Here is a 27801-nt window from a genome sequence, read left to right as displayed (position 1 = left end):
ATGATGATGGTAACTATATCAGCATGTTACTATGCTAGAAGCCCTCCCCTTCCCAGAGATGTGCCAACCAGAGATTCTTGTCCCGAAATGGTGGTCCTGGAGGGTTGGAAATTTAGCGTTACAAAATGCAACATTTTTCTCCAGAAAACATTTGCTTGCGGTATGTTTTCAAGGAAGGAGGCAAACACAACAAGTCTGAGTGTGCAGTTTTTATTTTTCGATATGGACGAAGTTTTTACACACGACAGGAGTTTCATGGAGTAACCAATTCAAATGCTACAGTTGGGGACACTGCCAACGTAGAGGACATTGCTAACATTTTAGCCATTATTTTTTGTCTATGGTACACTGAGATGAACAAGGATAACATTGACTTCTGAATGAAGGTTTGAGCACACACTTTAGAGTAAAAAAAAGTGGGGAGGGGGGTTCTGAAATGCGAGATGACAAAACTACAACAGTAGAAAGATCAGTGGCCATTCGGGTATGATCGCTTCCCCTTGGCCTCACCAAACAAAAAAAGAACAGAACTCCAAAAATATTGAACTTTTTTGTTCACACAACAACACGGTCAGAAAAAGATACTCAAAAAGATTTACATGATGATAACTTCAGGTATAAAATAGACAACTTCATTGTCGATTTCAAAAAAACACCATGCAGTTTTTTCTTCTCTGCTTTCTGAAGATGGCACAATTAGCCGACAGAAACCTTCAAGTGAACACTGCCCTCACAAACACAGTGATGAGACAATGTCAATCTCTTGCGCGCATGAAATGTTGACTTTCAAGAAACACCAGTTAATTTGCTTCCAGCTCAACATAATAAGGACATGAGTGAACAATGTCATACTCCGCACAGAAATGAAACAGCGTCGACCAGCCCTACACACAATCTCATATGCGGAAGCAAAGAACCCCCCTCCCATGTTAATTTGCTTCCAGCCTCTGAGACTGTCGAAGACACGAATATTAATCTTAGAAATGTGAAGCAAGAGACAGGAAACGAAAAGAAAGGCTAAACCAACGAACGAGTGCTCGCTGCCAATGACAGGCAACCAAACGTGGTGGAGGGGGAGAAAAAAATCCCCCCAATCAGTTGTCGCCCGGACTCTGTCGCTTGGGAGTCGGCGACTTAGACATGGAACGCCGCTGCGGCGAAGCGCTCCGGCTGCGAGACCGTGACCGGTTGTTGCGCGGACTGTCGGACCGGCTCTTCCTGCGGACCGGCGTCTTCGAAGCAGACCTCGAACGGGAGCGGGACCTTGAGCGGGACCGGGACCGCGAGTCCGACGAAGAGCGGCGGGACCGGGAGCGAGAGCGTGACCGGGACCTTGAACGGGACCTGCATGAGGGCCCACATTAGTGCAGTCCTCACCACACAACGTAGCGAGCAATACAAGAAAGTCAACGATGCCAAATGAATAACAATGATATACAACTTTGCGTGCAAACACCAAACGTATTTAAACCTTTTCAGGAAACACATGGGTCTTTCGGACCGAAAAATTGCCCAAAAAGGCACTTTTTTAGGTGTCGCTTTTCTCTTGATTAGCAGAGTTTTTCCTCCGAAACTTCCATACTTGGAACAGTACCAGGTACTTGTAAAAACCATAGAGGCCCGATTTCAACAAAAAAAACAATTTTTCAATAATTCCCCACTTCTTTGCCAGGAGTGCTATAGCAGTGATGGGAAATTCTTGAGATACATCCCAGCATCTAGTGCAGCTAGGAAGATCGTTTATTTTGCAGCGTAAAGCTTAATGTTTAAACCACCCAATAAGGGAAGCAGATTTTGCATTTTTTGTTTAAGTAGTTGTTTAATTAGCGTTATTTTTAATTGGTTATCAGGAGTACTTCAAACCTAGACGTTAGAATTGATGTAAACTTATGTGGGATGGCAAAACAAAAGACTGCTTGCCATAGTTCATTCTCCACTTATGATATCTATTCATGCCTTGCTGGTAATTTTTTCTTGAATAGTTTTATCCCTATTGTTCTCAAGAACAATCAAAGATTATTACATTAGAAAGCTCAGCATGGATACCCTTTTGACATTGGCATCAGCATGAGACGTTGAGCGCCTCGCCCCAAACTGCCGACGTCAGGGCTCCCGTGACGTAGCCAAGGTGACGGTTTCTGTTGGCACACACGGTGTTTGTTCGGTAAAACCAAAACTGACATGAATAAATAAGGCTGCAAATAATTACTTTACGCTGCAGTCGACCACCTAACGTGCCATTCTATGATTACCGAGCTGGTAGGCACCAGTGAAGAAAAAAAATGGCCACATCTCCACTCCGTGGATGATGGCGAGGGTGTGGAGTACGGGGACTCGAAGTGACATCCAAGTTGTGCCCCGACCATCATTTGATTTGAGCCGTGAGTTGCACCTTGATTATTCCCTAAATGAAACTGCAACTCACGGCTCAAATCAAATTTCACTTGATTTTCGCTTGATGGTGGTGTGCGCACAGATGGACGCGGAAGGACATTGGGAGGGCCTACAGTACTCCGCACCGTTACAGGCGAGGGAGTAAGCCGTTTGACTCGCGGGTACTAACTCGCGGTCGTAGCCCAGTGGGTAAGACAACTGACACTAACTCCTGTCTGGTCTACCAGACACAGGCTCGAATCCTGCCAGTGCCTGTGTGATTTTTTGCGATTATAAATGCTATGCGCACGGACGCGGACGGACGTTGTGCGATCCTAAAGTACTCCGCACCTAAAAAAAAATTTAAAAATTTTATGTCAGTACTCCAACTTGCTTCCACTGCTCTTCCACGCCACCCACTGCCAGTAGTTACCAACTCGTTACAACAAGCAGCACTGTACCCCCCAAAATGTGCACTGACCGGTTGTTCGAGGACCGGCTCTTCTTGGCTTCATACAGCTTGATGCGGCGGCCGCTCAGATCCGTGTTGTCCAGCTTGGACAGGGCATTCCTCATGTCCGCATAGTTTGAGAACTCCACCAACCTGCCACCGGCACATGAAAGAGTAGGAAAGCACGGATTCATGAGTCGACAGGTCTCTCGCAAAGGCACTACCTTCTGAATGTTTAGGGAAACTGCACCAAAATTAACACCACACCCAAGTGAAACATCCTCACTGAATGCCCAAAGTTGCAACCGACATGAAACACCACTCGCAACGAGCGTCATTACGCAAGAGGACATTCGGGAATGCACACTTGGCATTAGCTGGTCAGCAAGGAGATATCTGCAAGACGCAAAACTTTCGAATCGCCACAGAAGTGGCACGTTGAAAAAGTTCCCCAGGCACTTCAGTCAGCTTATGTTGCTTAAAGGCGAAAGCCTAGCCATTTTTAACAATTACCAGACACTCCTTTGCTGCTGCCACATGTTTGCGCTTCTTTTTTTATTCGACTTTTGATGTGACTTGCACCGACAGGCAGACCGGCTACACTACACGCTGCAGCTCCCCCCCTCCCCGTCCCCCAAACGAAACGCTCCTCTGCTAGCACCCAATTCCTCTTCGCCGGCAATGATGAACTACAATCACTTTTCGCGCTCGATGAGACACCTAAGGCTTTCTTCGCCTCCATATGAAGTAGCTGGCAGCCAACACTATCCAAAGTCTGTACATACCCTTCATTGGGTCGGTTGCTGTGTGCATCGGTGAAGGTCACCTCCCCGGCCTGGCGCATGTAGTCCTTCAAGTCCTACGAGAGATGGCCAAGGGAAAGGAAGGGGGCGATAGACGGGACAGAGAGGCATGCGTCAGATCAACATCCACGACCACATGGCCTCTGCTTGCACAGGCACGAAGGAGCCACTGGTGCTTCCATGAATAAGACACCAGCCACCAAGTGGTGAAACTCTGATCACCACTCAGAATTTAAAGCCAATATAGTCAGGGTTGATGCGGGTTGAATGCAAAGGAAATGCACTTGTTTCAGCAAGCCGGTGAATAGTACCGTACCCGTTAACTCTATATATATATAATATATATATATATATAATATAAATATATAATATACTATAGTATAATATATATATATATATATATATATATATATATATATATATATATATTGCAACTATATATATATATACGCAACTATTTCCCCTCAAGTAAAAAAAGTCGGCCTTTGCTGAATTCCAGCAGAGCGCTGCCTAGTTCGTTTTCACTCGCAAAATCTCAATGCCAGCAAAGCGCTACTACATCTCTGTGTTTATGATTTTTTTTAGAATGTATTACGATGTCAGCCTTACAGTAGCACCTGGCACAATGTACAGCTCAGACGGCACTTCAATGGCATTAAAGTGAATGCCAGTGATGAGCTGTGTAACTACTGCAGTTACTGAGGCTGCACTTCACACAAGTGCCATCACCGAATGCCAATGAAGTGCCGTCACTGAATGCCAGTGAAATGCTGTCGAGTGCCATCACTTGCGTGCCGTCACTGAATCACAATGAAGTGCCGTCACTTAAAGGGGCCATGCAGGCAAAATACACGTTTGTTTTAATCGAAGTGGTGTCAGTATGACTTTAAAAGGCAATCTTTCGAAACAACCAAACTTGTGTTTTGCCTGAATGGCCCCTTTATTACGTGCTGCCACTGAATGAATGCCAGTGAAGTGCCATCATCTGAGTGCAGTCACTGAATGCCAATGAGTGCCGTCACTGAAAGCCAGTAAAATGCGATTAAGTGAGCACCACAACAAATGCCAATGGGGTGCTGTCGCTAGGGTGCCATCATCACTGAATGCCAGTGAAATGTCATTACTTGAGTGCCGCCGTCGAATGTCAATGAAGTGCCGTCACTGAATGCCAGTGAAATGTCATTACTTGAGTGCCGTCGTCGAATGTCAATGAAGTGCCGTCACTGAATGCCAGTGACGTGCCATCAAGTGAGTGCCATCACTGTCACCAAATGCCAATTGGGTGATGTCACTAGTGTGCCATCACTGAATGCCAGTGATATGCCATCACTTGAGTGCCATCACCACACTCGAGTGCTATCACTAAGATTTCCTGTTCCTCCCCATTGTACAGGGCCTTGCTCTCAGGCCAGTAGAGCCGCAGTGTGCATGACTGGAGCAGCCAGTACTCGCAGAAGCAGAGACAATAGAGGGTGCAAGAAAGCAAGCACAGCAGGAGAGAGAAGGCAGTAATTCTTTTCTCCCCGAGTCCAAAATTACTTCTCGCATTTTTTTTTTTGCCTCGGAGACTTTTTTTTACTCTCCCAGACACCTAGGGCTGCACTGCACAAGATTTTGCAGTCGGCAATCGTGGACAAATAATTACAAGAACATAATGTAAGAATACTGCAAACGTCTAAGCGTTTTTAACTAATCTGATTTAACAATCACTTTCTCTGGTATCCACTTTTCCTTGTTTAAATGTTACATTGCTTCCCACACATCAATCAGATGTGGGTTTGATGGAGTGAAACCTAAACCTATAGCAAAGGTGAATTTGCAGGCTGTTTCATTGCCTATGATAGACCCAGAAAGACAGAGTGCAAGGCCGTGTCAAAGTTTCTCCCCCATCTGCACGTCCCCAGAAGTGCTCGTTAGTTCCAAAAACTTTCCCAGACTGTGTTCAAATTGTCAGCACCGCTTTCCACCCAGCCTGCAAAAAGCTCTTGAGCAGTGCAGCCTGCACGCAAAGAGAGGACGTCCACCCACCACCACCGGGGGGGCCAAAACAAAAAAAAAGTGGCCCCTCCGGCGTGGGAGGTGGCCGCCTGGGGGGATGTTCATTTACCTGATGAGGGAGGGGGGGAGAGCCGGGGGTGGTCCCGATCCGTGGACCACCCCCCCACCGACCAGACCGAGAGAGCACAACCACTGAGAGACCACCCTTGCGCACAGAGACCACCCAAGACAGACACCAACAGCAGCGCCGCCCGCCAGCGAGAGAGACGGCGAACCTAGGGCCTCGGCCGTCGCCACCGCACCAGAGCGAGAGTGGGGGGGGGGGGCCTTCCGTTTGCGCTCTCATCCATCCATCCATCGTGTCAGTAGTAGCGTGGCTGCCCCCCGTCCTCTCCGCCCTCGAGCGAGGAGAGAAAAGGCCGAGAGGCAGAGCCCTCCGGGGCTCCGCCCAGCTAAGAGAGCCGCTGGCCTCGGCAAAGCGTAGTCGCATCATCCCTTGGGAGAGCGGCGGGGTAGCCGAAGGAGTATCCAAAAACCACTGCCGGTGCGCTTTAGACACAACTCCCTTGCGAGATGGTGACCTTCTTTGCGGGGCAGGGGGGCGGGGGCAGTTGGGGGGGAGGGAGAGAGCGATGCAACAACAGAGAGAAAGAGAGAAACAGGTTGTCACCAAGGCAGCAGAGAGAACCGGGGCGCAGTCCCCGCAAACTGGCCTTCCACGTCGCCTTGTAATGGCAGCCAAAGGAACAGACTTTCTGTGAATTTAACCTCCCATTGGGCCTCAAAATGGAGGACGGGGGATGACAGTGCTTCCGTCTCAACCTCAGCCAATCACGACCGCCTGTGTTACCAGGTGTGCTGAACTGCGCCCCAGTTCACCACAGTCAATAACTTAAAAAAAAAAAAAAAAAAGCCCCAGAAAGCGCACCAGCAGATACGTCCCAATTATACTAACTCACTCAGAAAGCAAAATGTTTTTATTTTCATTTTTTAAACCATGCAGCGCAGTGAGCGATAAAAAAAACGTGCGCGTGTGCTATGAAGTTGCCTACACCACAACCGGAAAACAACCCAGCAAGAAAAAAAAAAAATCCAAGCCTGCCCAAATTGGACAATGCAGTCAGTTTGCCCGAATTTCCGGCGATTGTGAGCTCTAGGCAGAGAAACAACCTCCTCTTTATAGGGGAAGTCAGTCGGCTAGCACAGCTACAGTATGACCTCTCTCTCCTCTACCGTACAAAAAAACAGCTGCGCGATACGCCTGACTAACAGCTGGAGTGGACTGGATCCACAATTGCGATTGTTCCTCTTATTTCTTCCTTCGTCCGTTTTGCCGGATGCTCTAGGCAGAACGTTCTAGACCCGAGGCCAATTGCTCTACTTTTCCGAGCATCGGCTCAAAGGAATTCTACAAATGCTGTGGCTCGTAAAAACTCCCAGTTGACGCAGCAGGTGTTTTTCAATACACGTGCGTGTCAGTAACCCTTGCAAGCTGTTTACGACCTTTTTTTTTTTAAAGCTTTCATTACTACTTCATTTGGTTACAACTTTAACGACTGAAAGCTCGAACTAATTGGGTTATTCAACTTCACAGCCACACCACACACATACCGTGCAGTAAGAGCAGCAACAGCTGCTGGAAACTTCCTAACTCACTGCGTACGTAAAAACAGAAAAAACTTTGAATTTAACAGCCCAAGCGTTCACTACAAGTTCCCCAGAACACATGCAAATGAGAGAGTGGCAAGCATGCGCAGGTTCTAGTGCGAGTCACGTGAGTACACGAGCTCGGGGAGACGGAAAGGATCGTCGCGCTTACCTGCCAGCTCACGTGACTGCTGAGGTTCTCGACGACCAGCTGGTAGTTCGTTCGCACAGGAGGCCCAAACCTACTGCTCGTGGCATGTGGGTGAAAGAAAGAACAAAATTGTGTCGTGTTAGTGATGTGCAGAAAAAAAAAGAATGATTCTATTTGCGGCGTGCTGAATTATATTACTATAACAAACAGATATGCAACTTATAAAATCCCGGGCCACCCCCACTAACGTGAAACCTAGAGAGGGGCCAAGCGTACAGTGTATAAGTGTATTCTTGGCGTTTTTGCCAACGGAAACCATTGGGGGGTAGAGGTATACAGCCTTGCTTTTCTGAAAAGTCTCACGTCTTTGAAGCACGAAGCTCTTTAGCGCAAGGCATAAACAAGTGTCCCAGTATTCTTTTTAGTACACGTTAAGTTCTCGCGTGTTTCCCAGTGTTTTAGAACCATGACTACACAAGACAACAATCACGACGACAGGAGACGCCAACAGCCTCAGCCCCTAAAAATTCAATTTGCTTGTCACCACCATGGTTCCAATTTTCATTACCGCACTTAATTGGACCAAGCTGCTCTGTGTCCAAGCATCTCTACAATAAAAAGCCAAATGGCTTGAGACATGAAAGTGAGACAGTAAAATTGTGTGCTTAACACTAGGTCTGCTTTCTTTTCTATTTCTCCTCAGTAGAGCAAAAACCTCAAGGTGATTACTTGTTACCAGCCACTAAGCATGAATCCCATCCAAGGTGCTTGACTGATTTTGGGGGTTTGACGCGACAACGCTACACTGGCAATGAAGCGCACCGTAGTGGAGGGCTCCGGATTAATTTTGACCACCTCGGGATCTGTAACGTGCACCGAAATTTTGTACACACGGGCGTGTTCGCTTTTCGCGTCCACCAGGAAAGCCGCTGCCGCCCATCCAAGGTGCTGCTTTTGTATTTAGAAGCTAACTGATGCTTCTGCCACAATCCCTGCGGCCAAAGTCTTTTGTTCTGATGTGCAACATTATTTGGTCCGCAAAGACTACAAACACAAGGAACAATATTTTGAGCAAAAATACAAAGTGTGGATATTTCAGTGAGACCTTTAAGCAAGAGACCTAACATGGGAACACTGGGCCCTCCATTCTTATTTTCAAAATGCCAGAGTTCCTTCGGCATGTGATGCGAAAGAGCGAAGTGGTATCCTTTTAATCAGTATACCAGTAAAAAATCACTTCGCCACGATAAACGGCAGCCCTGCTCATTTGGTCTTCAGCTCGGACAACAAAATGCACTACACAGGCACACAAACGAAGCCTCAGCACCGACCATTCGGGCAGCAACTTGCCATGAGCCAGAGTTACTCAATATATACAAATGCGAAACTCCGCTTCACAATCCGGGCCGCGCTAGACCCCTGCTCCGTGGAAGCTGAGGGGCAAGTTGACGCGCACAGCACCTAGGAGACAAAAACTGAACTTGGCTAAGCTATTATTATTCAAAATTTTTTGTAAAATAAAGATTGCTTTTAAAATTAGAATACATTAATTAGGTGAAATTGACTTGTGTTTTTGCGGCTGTTCTTTTTATGACTTACGGCAGCAGCCGCAAGCACTTGAATACTACTTCAATGTTCTGCCGACAGACGACAGGCTAGTCAACCTGCCCTGTGCTTGCCCCGGCACAGGGGGGCAACCGAAGACTGGCTTTCGATGCATGGGGACTATGGGGAGTTTCGCAACTGGTATATATCCAGTAACTCTGGCCATAAGCTACAAAAAAAAAAGTGCACAAATCCAATCCAATCCAGCTGAAACTGACCTGTCCCGCTGTCCACCGGGGTAGCGTCCAGGAGGCGACCTCCAGTCTGGCCGCGATCCAGGCGCAACGATCCTGCCTCCAGGACCCCGTCGGCTTCCGTGCGCCAACTCCACAGAGACCCTGACAAACGCAGCGTTCCACGTCATAATGAGCACGACTGTACCTTTGGTACAGGCGGCCTCTTAATGTCCGTCTAGTTGCCTAGGCTCAAAACTCGATGCCAGGCACCATTCACGGCTGGCTCCCTTGAGCGCCCCGTTATCCGGCTTTTAAGCTATTACGTCTCATTTTGTGATTAACGACTGAAGGTTGATCTTATATTGCTGTGGAACAGCCAATAAATACCTTTCTCCGAGCAGTTCTTTGCCGTTGAGGTCTTTGATGGCGTCGTCTGCATCCCTATGGTCTTCGAATTCCTGCGAGCACAAAGGAGAATAACAATTTTCTTATGCCTGTTTAGAGTAACCCCAATTGACGGCTTATGGCTTGGTTACGAGCCATGCGAAAATAAACACAACTCACCACAAAGCCGAAGCCATTCTTGAGGTGTATGTCACCGACGCGCCCGTAGCCCTTGAAGAACCGGTCAACGTCTTTCTCCCGGACCTGATAGCTCAGATGACCAATAAACACCCGGGTCGTCATGGCTTCCTCGTCTACAAGGCAAGAAACGTGGAGGAAAACGATCGTACGGGGAAAACAGAACGCCAGAAACCGAACGCACGAAGCGACTACGTGGTTAAACGGAAACCGCGAGCCAGGAGGGAGCAGATAAGTCTGCTCTCGAAACGAGTCTTTTTCCAACAGACTGACTCCACGACAGACGCTGCTGCCCGCTGATGTACGATAACAGCTGCGGCCGACGGCCTTCAGCGGGAAGCTGTTTTTTTTGTGTGCTTATTTTTGCAGAGAACAAATTGCAATCGCTCAAAACACGCAATCAAGAACGCCGCGGTTATTCTGCCGCCGTTTTTACGTATGTGACTGCACTGCGGCTGTAACACATAAGGCAACTGCGTAGCCTCACTAACAAGAATTCAATTCGAGTCATGCTGTTCAGCAAAAAAAAAAAAAAAAAAGTAACAATAAAACTGGTGCACAAATTGCAGACGATGGAGGTCGTCGCACTATGCGGCAAGACGAGCGAAATCAAAACAGCAGAGACGTAAACAAGACTTCGCAGCAGCAAGTGATAAACATACGAGCACGTAAACAAAGTCGCGTAAGCTGCCCGCAATTTTACCGCATAGGCTTCGGAAAACGATGAAGTAACATCTTTCAACAGGCGGCATAATGCTGAAAAAAAATTCACCATTCGAAGTGAAGTTCTTTTGTGAGGAAAGTAATAATCAGAATAAGAGCGCATCTCAGCAGTGTATCAAAGTCCGGGCCAATAAATCTCGAGGAAGAAACCTAGCACAGCGGCATCCACGCTAGGCCTTCTTCATCGGCATCCCGGCCGATGTCCCGGCCATAGCTTCTGAGGAGTAAGCTCATAATCTGAGGCCACCGATAATTAAACTACGAAGCATGCCGTTGACGGTACAAGGTAGTAGGCTCACCTGTGTTCAGCGGCAAATAAATGGATGATGCCGCGATCGGGTCCTCATAGGTTTCTAAACCAGACGTAAACCACCAACTAACCTCCTTCGACGTTGGCCGAACACAAACAAGGATGCTGTGACGTCAGCCGACGTCACGCGTCAGCTGGTGCTTTTCACCGTTGCTAGCTGTGGAACGCGCTGCGCACTTGCTGGGTAGAAGAATGTATTATTTTATGACCGCTCTAAAATGCGTAACGATGCAGTAATTGTTGAGTTTACTTCGACCGTTATTTTTTTGTATAAATTCACTAGTTATTTTCACTCGTTTTTGGTTCACGAACAGGCGAACAACCAAGCCCGCGGCGTACGTGCGAATTATGAGGTCATTGGCCTGGACGCATAATCAGTGCGCGTCAAAGCAATGAAATTGTAGGAGGCCGCAGGGGTGCGGCGAATTTAAGCGTCAATAAAGCTTGACCTTGGGACAGTTGGGTACACAGGGGCGAAAAACTCGGACAGGGAGAGGGCCTCTCTCTGCGCGAGTTTTTCGTTTTAAAGGTATTGTCGGTAATTATTATACATATACAAATAATAATACGCATAATTATTCAGGGTGTTGGAGCAATGGTTTCACCTTTCAACAAGCCATGAAGACAAAATGCAAATTTGTTTAATTTAAATGAACTAGTCCTCAGCTCTATTCCATGACCCGAAAGACGTACGTTTTTTAACCAAGAAAACACAAGAAGTATTGAAAAACAAAAATTTTGCTCTACAGAGACGTGTTATGGGCAGGAGTGATATGTCATCCGGTCCAACACTAAAAACAATTATCAGTGTCTTATCTGCCTGTTAGCATTCAAGTTATGCGATTAAACGAAACAAGATCGGCGCGCCCCACTACAATCGTCGACTCTTGTGTCTTGGCCACCAATCGCACAAACAAGATTCTGTGGCGTCATAGAAAAGTTGCCGGAAAGTGGCGATGGGCGTCGCCACTGTTGAATATGTTTGCTCTAATATCTCGATTATTCGTTTGAAGTTTGCGATAACATTGGTATCATTTTTATCGGGGCAAAACATTCTTTCTAATGAACTTAACTTGTATTTTGCCTTCATTAATCCTTTAAACAATTATATTAAAGAAACTGCGCGCTCCTCTGGTCTGAAATTTTACGCTGTCATAGTGCATGGTTTATTTCGTTTAAAGGTAACAGAGGCGATAGCGACGCCCTGATTTTCTTACAATTGATTAAAAACTGTTTTTTGTTTCTTTTCTGCGGGAACCAGTTAATTGTTTTTCAGAATAGTTATTTCCTCTGAGGGGATATATACTTCTAAGAATTAAAAAAGGAGCTCGATTTTCAAGACAAGTTTTTCATGCAAGAATTCTCAATTTATTTTTCAAGACAAGAATTTATGCAAAGTTAATTTAATTTGACCATCCACAATTCTTGCCAGCCGTTTACTCCATTTATTCTTGCAGCACCATGCATATCAAACGTGCGATTGCTAAATTAAACTTTCAAGCACTTACGTGGTGATGATCCCATTTCCCGCGTGGAGATGTAACACGTGATTAGACTCGTGCATTTTTGCTATCTCCTTTTGCTACAGGGTGCAACAACTGAGCATTTAGCCTTGCAAAAAATTTCCTACCCGCGTTAGTATAGTACCTCCAACAACCAGTAGCGAAAAATTTGCTTAGTGGAGCTTTAAGTGCTTTAGGTCCCGTTTTAGACTAAGTGCCACCATACGTAAATCTCAGTGTAGATTATTGCGAGAAAGTAAATGCCGCGCATTTGGACAGAGGGGTACGTTAATTCACCATTATCACCTGATGATGATGGCGGGGTGGACAACGAGGAAGAGTTAAGAACGCGCGAGCGATCGAGGACATTTTTATTTTATTTATACAATACTGCCATTGGCGGCCCAAGCAGCAGTCGGGGTGCGTGCAATAGACGTAAAATGTAAACATACAGAAACGCAATGCACAAAATTGCACAGGTAAGGAAAGGAAACTCGAAAGATCCACGTCTGCTTGCACAGGTGAGAACGAAAAAAAAAGGGGAGAAATCATCATACAAATCTTATATAAACGAATTGATCTTGTAACTGTTCAATAAAGAATGTTCATTTTTGACGGAAATATTTTGGAAGGCAACGCATTCCAATCAGTTAAGTGCGAGGGAAAAAGTCGTTAGTGCAGGAAAATGCACCGACTAATGCGAAATTTGTGCGCAGCGCAAACTGTAGTCTTTTTGGTCACGGGTCATATCTGCTGCGTCTCAGGAATTGATCGCGTAATCAGCGAACGCACGGCGGTGAGCATCTTGTTGCAAATCGTGTTTGAACTTCCCGCACAAATGTCACGTGGCTCGGATTACACAACGAGAGCGATGGCGGGGGTCCCGAAGAACCGATGAACGCGCAACACGCAAAACTTGAAAGAACAAGACGCTTGCTTTCATGGAAGCCTGGTTTCGCGTTTTCTTTCTCAGGCGCCACTAGACGCCCAGGGCAGTTTTCAACTAAACGCCGATCGAGGGACTTTACCCTTCCCTTAGCCGCGCACGTGTGCATAAACAAAAGGCAATGTCACAAACGCGTTTCGAAGTCCGCGAAGTCGATGCGCGTTTCGAAGTCCGCGTCTTGTCTTATCCTGTCAAATCACTCCTCTCACGGGCGTACCCTACCGCCAGCAGTTCCCATTCTTTGGCGCCGCAAAGCGCTTGTGTCCGGTCGGCGAGTCGTGTGGACGTCCTGCGTGCTGAAGCATCGGGATTGGCCGGAGGTGTACCACGCTAAAGGCGCTCGTTGCGTACCTTGAGTTCCGTGTGTTCTGCTGTGATGATTCGCGGCCGTTGCTGATGCCACAGGCCGCGATTGAGCGGTGAGCCATGAACAGGGTCGACGGTGAGCCATGAACAGAGTCGACGGGCGCGTAGACAGGTGCGGCGACCGTTGGGGCAGCCGCTGTCTCCGCGTCCCCGGGGTTACGGCCTCGGTCTCTTCCGGCTGGCGTCCTCACCGACATCCTGGCAGAGGTCGTCTGGTCTTTGGAGGGCTGAGCAGCGCCGCGGAAGCTCGGCCGAGGGATGTGACTGCGGGGAAGGTGGCCCGCAGAGGTGGCAGCGAGTTGGTATCTGTCAACAGGGTGGACTCTGCGAAGCTGCCTTCCGTTGTATACGGCACTGAGTCGGACGGCTGCTGTGCGGCGACGCGTCGCCCGGCGCAGCTGCTGCCGACGGCGGAGCCCCTGGCAGCGGGCGTGTGCCACCCACGGGGTGGCGGGGGCTAGGCGACTCTGGCGGGCGCTCGCCGTGTAGCTTGAGTTGCTTGCCTTCTGTGGTGCGACAGCGCTGGATTGAGCGGTGAGCCATGAACAGAGTCGGCGGGCGCGTAGACAGGAGCGGCGACCGTTGGGGCAGCCGCCGTCTCCGCGTCCCCGTGTGACGGCCTCGGTCTATTCCGGCTGGCGTCCTCACCGACGTCCTAGCAAGGGTCGTCTGGCCGTTGGAGGGCTGCGCAGCGCGACGGGAACTCGGCCGAGGGATGTGGCTGCGGGGAAGGTGGCCCGCAGAGGTGGCAGCGAGTTGGTATCTGTCAACAGGGTGGGCTCTGCGAAGCTGCCTTCCGTTGTATACGGCACTGCGTCGGACGGCTGCTGTGCGGCGACGCGTCGCCCGCCGCTGCTGCTGCCGACGGCGGAGTTCCAGGCAGCGGGCGTGTGCCTCCCGGGGTGGCCGGGGGCTAAGCCTTCGATGCTGGGAGACCGCGATCCCCTGGCTGGCCGAACGGGTTCCAGCCATGCCAGTGGCCGTTGACGCACCGACGCAGGTGCTGGACGTGTGCCATCTGTCGGTGCCGTTGTCAAGTGCGGAGGCGACGGTGAGTTGGAAGGAATTGGCTAAGGCCAGAGACGCGGCCGGTGGGGCCGGGGCTGCGTGGAAGACTCGCCGGCGTTCCTGTCCGCACTGAACCTTGCCAGCGGTGGTAAGGAAGACGTCGACGGAGCCGGAGTTGACGTGGCCCAATCGGGCGCTGCCAGCGCATGCGCTCGTGGACTCGTGCTGGGCGCCGCTGCTTCGTCGTCTTCTTCTGGCAGGAACGTACGGTCAATACCACACGTGGGCATTTTGATCTTGGGAGTTCACGTATATGATTTGCGACAAGATTTCCAATGTTGTAAAAACTGGTAGTGTAACAAATATACACTTTTGCCTTCCTTACCCACGAGAAAAAAGAGCATTTTCGGAGAAATAATGGCGAGTGCGCGTGGCGCTGGAGGCACCTCGATCAGTACTGCTGATTCGGCAGAGCACGCGACACGCGGCCAGCGGGGACGGTTCCAGGCGGTGCCTCACGTGGGTACGTTCCATGCATGAAGGAAGAACAACAACCACGCCGGGGCCACACGTAACTTTCTAATAAATGATAATTATGCATGACAAGGATTATGATGATGACAAACGGCATTTGTACAAGGGAAGATATCAAGCTCCTACTTTGGAGAGGAGAATGATTTCCTCAGTGTCGGGACGAAGACGTAAAAACAACCGCCTCCCTCTCTGCGTCCGTAACAATCATGGCACTGCCCGTTACGTTGTCTGTGAAGATGCGTCCGCATCGGCGTGCCGCTACAGCTGTGGTCAGAAGCTGAAAAACAAGACTATCTGAGATTCCGCTCCGGAAAAAATCGCGGGAGACAGAGATTCCGCCCGTTCGAACAGGAAGCAGACCTTGGCCGTCTAGCGCGGGACAATCGCAATAGTCAGCGCAGCGAAATTCTTTGTGTCGCAGAGTTTCATACTAATATATACTAGAAAGAAAACTTGCGCCACTGTCTAGGGACGCCGCGATTGAGCGAGCGCTGGATCCGTCATGCACCGAGCAGGCCATATATTTCGCGACACTCTTCTCTACCGTTTTCTTTCAGTGTTCTTCCTTCCCATCGTTCGCTCGTTTACAACGCCGCCGTGAAACCTCAGTAGCGGCCGCCAAAGTGAATTGCGCACTAAAAATCGGGGTGCATTTTAGGGGGTGGTAGTTGCTGGTTGGCCGGGATGAAAGAAGCTGTAGCCTGTATGCAATGATGGTTTAAGTAAAAATTCGCGGTTACAGTGTTGGTAAAGAAACATTAGTCTAGCTATTTTCCGGTGAGCTTGCAGAGTCATTATGTTGTTTATTTTTATTAAATCGGTAGCAGAACCATGACGACGGTAACAGCTGTAAATGAAACGCACTGCCAGTCTTTGAATTCGTTCGAGCTTATTGGTGACCTTTTTAGTGTGCCGATCCCAAACAATTGTTTCGTATTCCAGGAGAGGTCGGTTTAGTGTATTGTAAGAACCAGTTTGACATCGGATGGTGTATTTTTAATTTTGTACAAGCCTCAGAAGACCCAGTTTACGTCGTGTTGAAGCGAAAATTGTATCTATGTGTGTTGGCCATGGAAGAAAGTTGCTCATAAATGCGACGCTGACGTACTTGAAGCTGTTAGTTTGGGATATTTCGACGACTATAATTAGGTATTGGCATGACATAGGGCATTTATAATTAGTTATGCGCATAAATACCGTCTTGGTTAAGCTTGATATTCCACGTTTTATAGCATTTAAACGGTTATTTAAAGTAGTTTGGTCATTACCAGAATTAAAAGTTTTATACAAAAGACAATCGTCGCAGACAGAGGGATACCAACACCTTCATCGTGTATGTGGGTGCTAAGGCAGGGACGTCTAGAACACTGTAACAAGCAGGACAGGAATTGGAAAGGGGTATGGTCGTGAATCGCGACCACGGGCGGCGCTGCGAAAAGCGCTTGCATGACGTCACCTGAGGGACTCTCGCACTTGTCGTCTGCCTCCCTCGGGTCTAGCCACCATACCTCGGGCTCGCTCTCACTGCCATTTCTTGGTCAGTAAACTTTACGTGTGTGTAATTTCAAGGATTCAAACTGCATCAGCACGCTTGAGGCGTGCTTAACGTTATCGTTATCTAATTGTTACCATTCCTGAGGAAGAATCGCCTGCTTCGCAGGATCCCGAGATAAGCGCGAAGAGTCGTCAGCGCGCGCAGGGCGTACGGGTGCCTTATCTGCCTCGGTCGCAAGACAGTCGTAGTAGAGTGTACTAGAAGTACACTCTAGTCGTAGCCTTAACCTCGCCCACCATTTCTGGGTTTACACCGAATAAAAGAACTGAGGAATGACACAGTCTTTTACCATTATTGCGCTTTGTCTGCTAAAGCACAGGCAATCATAAGCAAGCACAATAGTGCAGTAGTCAATTGCCAAGTCCACCATTCCTACCGGTGGGCCGGAGTTCTCCGACACATATATGGAAGAGCTTTGGTGGTAATTTATTTACACTATCGTATCTAATTTTTCTTTATTTTAAAAAGCGATCTTGAACAGAAGATAAAGTATTTAAGTAATTCATCTTGGATTAAACCGCCAATGAAACTAGAGAAAAGATAAGGGTGAGCGCTTTGGCTAAGCATTTTATTCAAGGGTAAATGTAGGAAGCTCAGACTAATGCGTATGACTTGAAGGTAGCGAAGCTGTGCGCAACAGCAGCGTTTTTCCTCTTTTTCGCTTCACGGCCCTGTTTAAGCTTCGCCGCTGAACGAGGGACCACAGCTGGATGTTCGTATTCCTCTATCGCACACGGTTCTGCGCCACACGTGGCCTTCCTTCGTGGCGCGCGTTTATGGCTGCGGCGGCGGCCTCCTCGCCTTCATCCGCCACGTGTCTGTTCCCTCCTCTTTCCCCATTAACAGGCCGCTCCTCCGTGCCGGGCGCTTGCGGAGGGGGCGTGGTTTAACCTCTAGCGCTCAAGGGCAAAACTGGTCATCCTGCGAAGGCTAGCGTGCAGTGTAGCTTGCTACGCTACAAAAACAAACATACAGGCGCGAAGGACGTAAGCGCGCGCTGCACGGACCAGGAAGTAAACCATGAAAAAACACCCCACTTTAATTCTTCGAACCTGGAGGGAGTATTTAGGCTGCATTTCCCACAGCCCGCTTAAGATCTGCCACATATTAGTGCGCTAGAGTAATACTCCACTTAAATACGCAAGATTAATCGCCTTTAAATGACCGAATTTAATTCCTACTCGAATTTGGCAATGATTCCTTTTGAACACGTATAAAGGTTTGGATATCAGAAAGAGCTTCAATAAAGTGTTTGGACAAATATAGTTTCGGTTTTGAGCACAGGCGTCGGCAGGGGGGTGCAGAAGGGCACTTGCCCCCCCACCAAGCACAATTGCCCTTCCTTCTCGCCCTCTTTCCCCCCTCAACACAAAATTCTGCCGATGCCCATGGTTTTGAGTGTTCAGGTAACTGCCACGCATACAGCTTATCATTAGTTCGCGAGAATTTACAGACTTATCTGAATTTTGCATTCAGTTCTAATCGTTGCAGTAACGATGACTACGATTAAAGTTCGGTGCAGAAAATCTGCGTCCGAGAGCCCCGGACAACGTTTTCTATGTTTTTCCTCGATGGCATTAGACTTTATTTGTGTATTTGCATACGCATAAATAAATGCACGTTTTGGACATTCACATTTTTTGCCTGTAACCGTAGCGAGACACTTTGTGAATTAATGCTTTGCGAATGTATACCGGGTCTGTCTTGGTGGTATGCAAAAATAAGAAGCGGTGCGCACAGCAATAACGGTAATCCGATACAAAAAAACAGCTGCTTTATTTGGAAGCTATTTAGAAGAATTGAATGGGCACACATGCTGCGCGTGTGCGTACGCTGCGTCATTACGCCGGAGGACGCAGCAAATATATGCGCCCTGCTCCCGCCCAACCTTTTTTTTTTTCCCCACACGCAACGTCATCAACGACTTTCCCGCGCTCCGAGCTGCCACTGGCTGCAACCCCCTTGCAGCAGACGTGTTCGTCGTTCCCGGAGAGCGCCATCCGGGAGCCTGACGTAACGGCTCCCGGCGCGGGTAAACGCGCTCGGAGGCGAGTTGTGTCTCCGCGCATGTGTTTCGCCTTTAAAACACTCGAGCGCGAAGCGATTTTGGAAGCCCGCATGCCTCAGTGCCTACCTGTCCACAAACACTTCGTTTGCCCATATCACGCAGGTAAGGTCATGGTGATATATGCACGAATGAAGCAATAAACACAGCGTTAGGCGCAAACGTTGCGACACACGGCTCCACAATTTGGTACGAGGAAGACGAGCTGGAACAATAAACACAGCGTTAGGCGCAAACGTTGCGACACACGGCTCCGCAATTTGGTACGAGGAAGACGAGCTGGACCACGTCGTGCGAAAAAGGTAGATTATTCTTTTAATTTGGAGACAATTGCGTGTCACTCCAGTGTTTAAAAGCAATTTTTGATCCTAGGGTGACCGTTCTGAATCCTTCAGAAAACCGTTACAAGCTCCCGCCACCTGGAAAGCCGAAAAGCGTGTAAATTGGCGGGCTCGGGGAAACACTAAACCATGATGATAATTAATGATAACAATAAACAGGTGAACTCACGATGATGTGCAGCTGCGTATTTATGACAAGAGATGTGTCAAGACATGGGAAAATCGGCACTCAAGCTGCATTTCACGATAATTATAGATGCACAGTAAATAGATAAGAGCGTGTGCAGCTTTCCCGCTCATGGCAGTCCTCTCAACAGTGAATACTCTCTAGTTATTTAGCGATATGTAAAGTATTTTCGCGCCGCTAATATTGGGGGTGAAACCTTCCTTTGTGCACAGTTTCAAGTCTTGCACATTGCGCAACTATGGGAGTTTCTATGGCTCAACCTAGGTTCCAGAGCCATGGAAACTCTCCCATACAAATGCACGGGGAGTAAATTTTGACAGCGAATTACACAAAAAATATAAAGGATCCTGTAAAGTTCTTTTAGAGTTTTCATCTTCACGCTGACTTCTTGCTTTATGCCAAATGTCACTTTCCTGAAGTGGTTTTGCTAGGTTCCTGAGAGGTCCGCATTTTGAGTGACAAAGCTGGGTTTGTTTTTGGGATCACGAGCTTTATTCATCTTTTCTTTCCTTTTTCATGACAAGGCATCGGGCCGCAAAACACAGTTGGTACCACCTTTCTTACAGTTGCTGAAAACCACCTCATCGTTTCCCTCTTTCTTTCGCTTTAGATTGTACACCTCCTTTCTCGCTTCTCTGTCACACACACAGACTGAGGCACTTGCTGACAGCTCGTATTCATGGCAGCGGAACTTGGCACTTACCAAGCACACAGTAGACAGAAGCAGCAGTCGTCTAGAATGTTCGTAATTTCAAAAAGCTGTATTTCCCGAAAATGCCAGTGCACGTACCAGTAATTGAAATGACAATTCTGGCAAAAATAGACCAATGCGACCACATGCCGCATTTATTTGATTCGAGGGGACAAGTAGCCGCTAGCCGAATTGTGCCACCCTGCCTACTCCCTACATCAGTCCACTTAAAGGAGAGGTTCCGTACTCAGACAAAATTATCGGACAATTCTGCCTCTTATACCATCTTCGCCACTATCTCGTACATATATAAATGTCGAGCTACCGAAAACAGCTCTGATGGCGAAGTGATTACTCGTGAAACAGCCTTTTGTGCTTTGGCAAGGTGACAATGATATAGACACTGATCTGATGCAGTCTAATGGCCGTTGACAAAAGTGCAACATTCACCGATAGCAGTAAATGAGGCATCTTCAAAGCCCCTCTCAAACAAATGTCAGGGAAATGTCGTGCGAACTATGTTTTTTTACGAGGGAGATTTTATCAACATGTTACATCAGACATATTATACAACTTGCTAAAAATATTATTTCCTGAAAGTATTTAAGGTATAGTCCAACACATGGGATACTAAAATAAGCGATTATTTAGTGGCAGTTAAAAGAAATGTCACACCCCTTCAAGTTGAGATTGACAACGGGCACAGACCTGCCTTCTTCACGCTACCGTGATTTCAACTACTGCATTAGCCATAGAACACCTCTAAAGGTGGATAGCCGTAAGCAGCTGAAAAGTTAATTTGAAATTGAACTATCTTAACGCTGCACAGTACACGAGATGTAGAGATAATGTTCGCTGTGGTTTCTCCCACCTGTCCGACGTTTACAACCCAAAGAAGGCTGTACGATCAGGCCACACACACGTGAATCACTACAGTGGAAGAACGTCTACCAGTTCCATCATCCGTTACAAACAGTACTGCGCACAGCAATCAGGTTTCGAAATAGCGGAGTATTGCTTTGGGTGAGTATCGAAGTGCAACACAAGGCGAGGGACAGAAACACAGCGCTCTGTGTGTCGTCTTCTGTGTTTCTGTCCTTCGTCTTATGCTGCGCTTCGATACTTTTCTAAATAGCATGTTTTGGAACTAACTCATGCCATGCTCAAAATCATTGTGAAACACTTGCATTTGTTTTGTACAGCATGGTTTCGTGCGCATTCAAAACTTGGCTTGACAGTAGGTATCAGTCAGGGCTGTGTGGTTCACAATAGCGATTGTTCTTGTCAACTGCTGAAGTCAATTCCTTTATTCAAATAGTATTTCAGCGAAAACCGCTGCCAACAATTCAAGGCACCAACAGAGAACTGGTTAACTGGTACTCAGTGCTGTGGCTTTTTTATCGTACTGTTGTACAGCGTCCCTTTTCGCTGCTTTTACTTTTACGAGGCTCCAGGGAACAAGAATTTTAACTCCACTGATGTGCTTGGGCCGATTCCACTCGTAGCCTCAAGGAATCAAGCTGCATGCACAGAAATTGTACCAGACCAGTGATATCGCGTCGGGAACTCTTTAGATGTATTAAAAATAGAATTACATGCTCCATACTCCACCTATGTAACTTATTAACGAACTCAGATCTGTTATTGTAATTGCTTTGTAATTACCCATACTCGCAGTGTGCCGTTCCGCAACCTGTGTATTCCCATTTTTGAGGTCATGGTTGTGGATATCTGTCAAGCAGCGAGGCGAAGAACTAAGCAGTACTTCGCAGCATCCTCTCTCAAACAACCTCGAAGAAATTTTTGTAAATCTTCCCTCGGTGCCCCAAATTTCACGTTAGGAGGCTTACTGGCAGCAAGAACAATACACATCATCGAAATAAGGCCTACACTATCGTTAATCTCATGCCTGACTTCCCTCAGGGCCTTCCCCTGGTGTTTGCAGCGATTTGCTTTTCCAACACCTGCAGTTTAAGTTCGTTTAAAGAACGTACCGCTCATTATGATACGTACCATACCAATCAAACCACGACGGTACCGGGCTTCCTCGGTTTGAGAGTCCTGGATAGCCCGTGTACAGTCCGAGAACTACGTTCGGATGGAAGCTGCAGCAGAAATGTACGCGGAAATCTAAAGCTGGATTACACCCTGGGAGCAGGCAAATGAGGATTTGCCTCTTGTTGGTTGTAGTGCAATCAACACCTCGCAGAACATTTAGAATAGCATCACTAAATAAAAGCTTTACATTAATGCTGCCAATAGGCGACCGGTAAAATGCACAAAGGCTCACGGGTCCATCGTCTCCTCCCACTACTTGCAGTTAGATCTCTCCAGCCCTCCCGTACGTCAATGGCTTTCAGGCGAGTGTTGTCACAGGGTGCTCACCCATCAGATAACCCCAAGCAGGACCAATCACAGCTTTTTATGGAATTCCCAATGCACGAGCGAGAAAGCCGCAGCACATGGGATGCCAGAACTCCTGAACCATAAGTGGCGGCAGTCCACGGGAGAAAACGATGTACCCATGAGCCTTTGCACTTTTTACTGGTCACCTATGGGAAGGCGACATTGCCTGGATAGTTTTGTCATTTTGCAACCACTTGTTTACAGCACGTCTGAATTACAAGGACTTGGCTGCAAAATATGCAAACTGCAGACCCTCGGCACAGCACTACCTCCCATGGTGTACTCCTACAACTACCAGTTGGAATTTCCCAAACATAGGTTGTATTCACTGGCGAGGCGTGCATGCAGGCAACCATGTTGAAGCCACACAGGTCACACAGACAATGGCATTTATTACATGGGGGCGGTAAATGAAATGTACAGCTACAAGGTTACTATGTACAGTGTACAGGTATGTGCCCAGGGTAGGACATGGTAATGTGAGGGCAAGAACACGGCGACATAGCGCCGGGCAAGCAGTGCAAAATACACAAAAAAAGCAAGCACTGTGCTTCAACTGTCGTTGGAATGGTCATTGTTGTTTTTGACCGGAGACTTCGATCGCGAACGTGATCTCGAACGGGAGCGCGACGCGGAGTGGTGGCGGTTGTTGGTCTCGGGGGACTTGCTGCGACTCCTCGACTTGCTTTTCGACTTTGACTTTGACCTGGATCGTGACCGGCTTGCAGACCGGCTAGAGGCACGCCGCTTCGGAGGTGGACTTCGGGAACGGGACCTCGAGCGGGACTGGGATCGTGAACGGCGCTTGACGGGCGTGCGAGAACGGCTCCGGCGCTTAGCACTGCGGGACCTAGAACAACAGATGCCCCAAAGTAAGGATGAATGCGAGGCTAACAAGACATTGAAAAACCGCAAGATGCAAAAGCATTCAGCACTCCTTTGAACTTAAATTCTTCGCTAAGGTCAATTCACGGGGCGTATCGAGTGCAGTTTAGAGAATCGCATCAGGACGTTGGCACCAATTTTCCGCACAGTGCAGTTGGCATGGTTAATGATCATCATGCAATTCTCAGAACTATCCTGCCAAACCAACACACAGATGGGGCTTTTTAAAAAGTCTCAATACAAACCTGGAGCGGCTGCGTCCACGCCTTGTGGCACTCCGTGACCTCGATCGAGACCTTGATCTGCGCTTGGTGGCTGGGCTGCGAGAGCGGCTGCGGCGCCGACTGCGTGACCTAGACCGTGAGGGAGACCGTCGGCGTCTAGCAGACCGGGAGCGGGACCGTGACCGGGAACGAGACCTGCTGCGCCTGAAACGGCAGAGAGTTCACAGTGAAGTCTCCATCCCGATGCGGCGAAACTAGCCACCCAGGTTAACACAAGTGGGGTAGCTCACACAGCAGAAAACAGCCAAGCAACTACGCAAATGCAAACAAAGAAACTTGCAGGAACTAGCATGGGGTCAGAAAAGGCGAAACGAATGACAAACTCACGATTTGCGGAGCCTCTTCTCTTCAATAAGACGGATACGGCGCCCGCTCAGGTCAGTATTGTCCAACTTGTCCAGTGCATTCTTCATGTCGGAGTAGGTTGCGAATTCCACCACCCTGTAACATGGAATGCACTTGGTAAGCCTAAAACACTCCAACTGGACGGACAACAAAAAAAGCAGAGAAAGCAGCAATGACACGCACCCTTCATTGCGGCGAAGACGATGAGCATCAGCGTAGGTCACCTCGCCAGCTTGCCGCATGTAATCTTTCAAGTCCTTTGCAGGTGAAACAAAGAAAAAACAAAAGGGCACCACAGTTAGGCACGGCAAAACAAGAACAAATCGAAAAGCAACAAAAACAACCTGCACACAAAAGAATCTCCGTTACACAGCAAATTTCCCGGGAAAGCATTCTGAAGCACGCTAAAACAAGGCCAGAAACACTTGTAGAAAGAATAGATCTTTGCGCGATATGCAAAAGGAAGCTAACGATGTCGCCCCCTGGAGGTCCCTGCTGCAAAAGAAGGAGTGAAGACGAAGCTGCATCCGTTGCTGTAGCCACGCCGTGAAGAGAGGACGCTGTTCGCGGGGCACAAAGTGAGGATTGTTTGCGTAAACGTCGAGCGTGAGATTTACCTGGCGCCGCCCCAAGACCCAGCAACGGCCCAGACAACCAAGGTGGGGGTGGGGGCGCAGCCAAGAACCGAGCCAAGCCAAGCCCTTCATCACGAGGGGGGAAGAAACGGCGCCACCGGGCCGCAGGCCAATCCCTACGGGGGCCATCCATCATCCACGGAGGGGGGTCCGATGGCGGCCGGGCGCGAAAGAAGCCCTCGCGGTGGTGGGAAGGCGCCGGTGGCATCATCATCATCACTAGGCGGCCCTCTATTTCGTGGGGGGGAAGGCGGCGGTGGTCCCATCATCCGAGTGGTTGGTCCACCGCAACCCTTAGGGTGGTCCGCTCCACCACGTTACCGGTCCGCCACACCAGGGGGGGCGCCCTTCATCGCAAGGGGGGTAAAGGAGGGAAGCCTGCCGCACCAATCCGCGGGCGCTTTGCAAAGGCTCGCTCCCCCTCTGAGCAGTGCGAGAACAGAACACACACCACACTGCCCGTTATTACTGCGCTCATCCCCGCCACACACGTATCCGGCGCTACACACACACTCAGAGTGCTACTACAGCTGAGCCCACTTGCGACGAGCCTGTCGCACTCGCTGGTGCGTCTCCCGCTCAACAGAGCACCCAAGAAAGGCTGGCCACAAGAGGCCCACGAAAACTGCAGCGAGCTGTCAGAACGTGAAATTTTGACGTGGGATGCCATTCGCTCAAGAGAACCCAAAACGTCCAAATTTAAAGCTGCATAGGGCTCCGTCAAGTGAGTACAGCGACAGATCGCAGCCAATGAAATGGCTAATCTGCCGTGAGCTTCCATTCCAGCTGTCACCACTACTGGCCACCCCATCCAGAGGGTATGTCATAAGTTCCACGCACCGGTAGTTTGGCGGCAGCTGTCGGTCACTCGCTACTTCCATGTTTAGTCACAACTTGCCAAGCCCCGTCAAACCCACTGTACATTCGAGCTGAATTGACAAGGCCCCAACACAGACGCCAAGTGTTCCGAGTAACAGCGATGAATCTCCTCTCAGTCAAACGGCTCCATGTCATTACACAGCCCCGAGCGTGCTAGGGCAAATTTAACCCTTTCAGGGTCAACGAAGTACAGGTATGTTATCGCTGGTATGTGTAAAAAGAGAGCCTCTTTCGATCCTTTTTCTTGCTTGCCATGTGCTGCCACCGCAGAAATACGTGAATTTTTCCTTCCGTCATTGTTTTATTTTCTTTTTTTCTACGCTCACTACAGTGGTGCGCCCACTATCGCTTGTGCACCGGGTCACATGTGGCAGCTGGTTTCGTCTTGCGGGTGGCGCTACCCACTTCTTGCGCCCGTGAAACCTTCGAATTCTCGTTTTTATTTATGGATAATCCACGGGGAACACATTTTTTGTCACTTTATGATCACCCTAAAAAAATTAGTTTTCTAGGAATAGATTTGTCCAAAGAATTTATATCAAGGAAAAAAATTGCATTTGGCGAAAACATTTGACCCTAAAAGGGTCAAGGCTCCTGCCTACGAATTACCATTGCAAGTGGACTCAACTGCAGCACAGAACGACTTATCTGAGAACAGCTTGCACACTAGGGCTACACTGCACTCCACCAGACAACCCCCAGTGCTACCCCAACACCCCCCCTCACCCCGGCACTGCCTACCACTCACCCTGCATATAAAAACGAGAATAGAAAATTTTTTAGTAACTACAGGCCAACATTTTGATAGAGAAAGCAGTAAACAAGGACCAACCACAGCAATACATAAATAGATAAAATCAGCTGCCAAACGCCTCACCTGCCAGCTCACACGACTGCTCAGATTCTCGACCGTCAGCTGGTACTCTGTGCGTGTTGGGGGGCCGTACCTGGAGGGAAAGACAAGAGCTGCCTTCATGACAAGTTGAGGCACCATTTTCCCCACAACTACACCTGAAGATTTTTGTAACAGACAGCAGCGTGAAATAAGACTGCTATATTGGCTGACAAGGACTCCACTGATTAGCCTCCATCATCGCCTCCCTGCCTCAACCTTATTTCACGCCATTGTCTAAGTATGTTCCAACAAGCACAAGGAAACCTGAATAGTGCACGCTCCCAGAGGCTCGAAAAATTCACGTAACAAGGCCGCAACCACATCAGACCGGTGTTACACTTGCGCTGCACTGGCGTTCAGGGACAATGCATTGGAATAGCAGATCATGCAGTGCATACACAAACATTACACTAAGTCACTCATCGAATCGCTCGGTTCTGGGTCGCCAGAACAAGTCGCTCACCTCCCGGAAGTGGCCTCAGCGACTAGCCAATAGGAGAGCCGTAAGGGGCGCAACTTCCGGCTTAGGGAGAGAACGAGGGGAAGGGCCGAGGGGCGACACAGTGCACCCTAGAAAAGTACGACCCTCTGCACACTGAAATACCTTTACTTCCGGTTTTTGCGACAAATGCACACATGAGCGATTGCGGATCCCTGTCGCATTGCCCGTAAAAACTGCTGCATGTGGTTACTGCTTAACTGAATGACATTCAGCTCAAGTGCGTTTGCACAGGCCAACAGATGGCAGCTACCGTTGCTTCAATCAATGGTTTTGGCAAAATGAACACACAAGTTATGTGTAGTAATTTGAAAAAACAAACCGGCGTCTTGGAGGTGATCTTGATGCGGCGCGTGAGCGATAGTAGTCAGCCCCTCGCCGGATTCCCCGGGCCAGTTCCACAGATACCCTAAAAAGAGGGAGGGGGGATAAGGGTTGAGACAACAGCTGGTACGCAGACTAAATACGAAGCAATAAGTGCACGGTCCAAGCAAAGGAAAGCAGCTTCTTCGCGAGCGCACTACTCACCGATCCCCAAGCAGGTCTTTCCCGTTCAGCTCGTACACGGCGTCATCGGCATCCCTGTGGTCATCGAACTCCTGCGGGGTGCCGCCAAGAAAAAAGCGCGCGAAATGAAGGCATCGCGCCAAAAGTGCCTACAATAGTGAACTGTGCGCATTAACGTCAGTGAAATGCTTTCCGGCAGCAGAAGTTGGACCCGAAAGATGATAATCTCATCACAGCTGGAGACACCTTTAAAAACCGCTGAAGTGTTTGGTTTTTCTAATCGAGATTGCGTTCGAATCGACACACTGTCAGGTTTACTCACCACAAAGCCGAAGCCATTCTTGATGCTTATCTCGCGGATGCGACCAAAGCCCTTGAAGAAGCGCTCCAAGTCGCGCTCCCGCACTTCGTAGTTGAGACGCCCCACGTAGACACGTGACGTCATCTTTACG

The 27801-nt window shown here is 48.6% G+C and overlaps 1 protein-coding gene across 1 annotated transcript; it reads right to left on the bottom strand.

The window, feature by feature from the left end:
* Positions 1–194: 194 nt before the first annotated feature.
* On the bottom strand, positions 195–27801 carry LOC144143033 (uncharacterized). The gene is made up of 18 exons (XM_077674853.1): positions 27672–27801; positions 27371–27441; positions 27165–27251; positions 26326–26395; positions 24118–24191; positions 23917–24030; positions 23551–23733; positions 22974–23270; positions 13989–14837; positions 13619–13897; positions 10809–10927; positions 9769–9902; positions 9592–9662; positions 9247–9366; positions 7445–7517; positions 3610–3683; positions 2855–2977; positions 195–1344 (listed from the first exon to the last, which is right to left on the bottom strand). Exons 1-18 carry the CDS (start codon positions 27792–27794, stop codon positions 1095–1097), a joined length of 3111 nt encoding a protein of 1036 aa, XP_077530979.1. The 5' UTR covers positions 27795–27801; the 3' UTR covers positions 195–1094.

This window comes from Haemaphysalis longicornis, unplaced genomic scaffold, assembly GCF_048455015.1.
Source record: "Haemaphysalis longicornis isolate Haplotype H1 unplaced genomic scaffold, Haemaphysalis longicornis Haplotype H1 scaffold_6, whole genome shotgun sequence".
In the NCBI taxonomy this organism is placed as follows: domain Eukaryota; kingdom Metazoa; phylum Arthropoda; class Arachnida; order Ixodida; family Ixodidae; genus Haemaphysalis; species Haemaphysalis longicornis.
This window is presented reverse-complemented; position numbering and strand designations above follow the sequence as displayed.

Bases quoted from the DNA above. Each gene is read 5' to 3' on its own strand.
- LOC144143033 (XM_077674853.1), bottom strand. From the start codon at position 27,794: ATGACGTCACGTGTCTACGTGGGGCGTCTCAACTACGAAGTGCGGGAG. The intron at 23,271-23,550 runs GTTTGTATTGAG...CTGTTGTTCTAG, and splicing joins CGTGGACGCAGCCGCTCCAG to GTCCCGCAGTGCTAAGCGCC. The intron at 7,518-9,246 runs GTCAGTTTCAGC...TGCCACGAGCAG, and splicing joins CCCGGTGGACAGCGGGACAG to TAGGTTTGGGCCTCCTGTGC.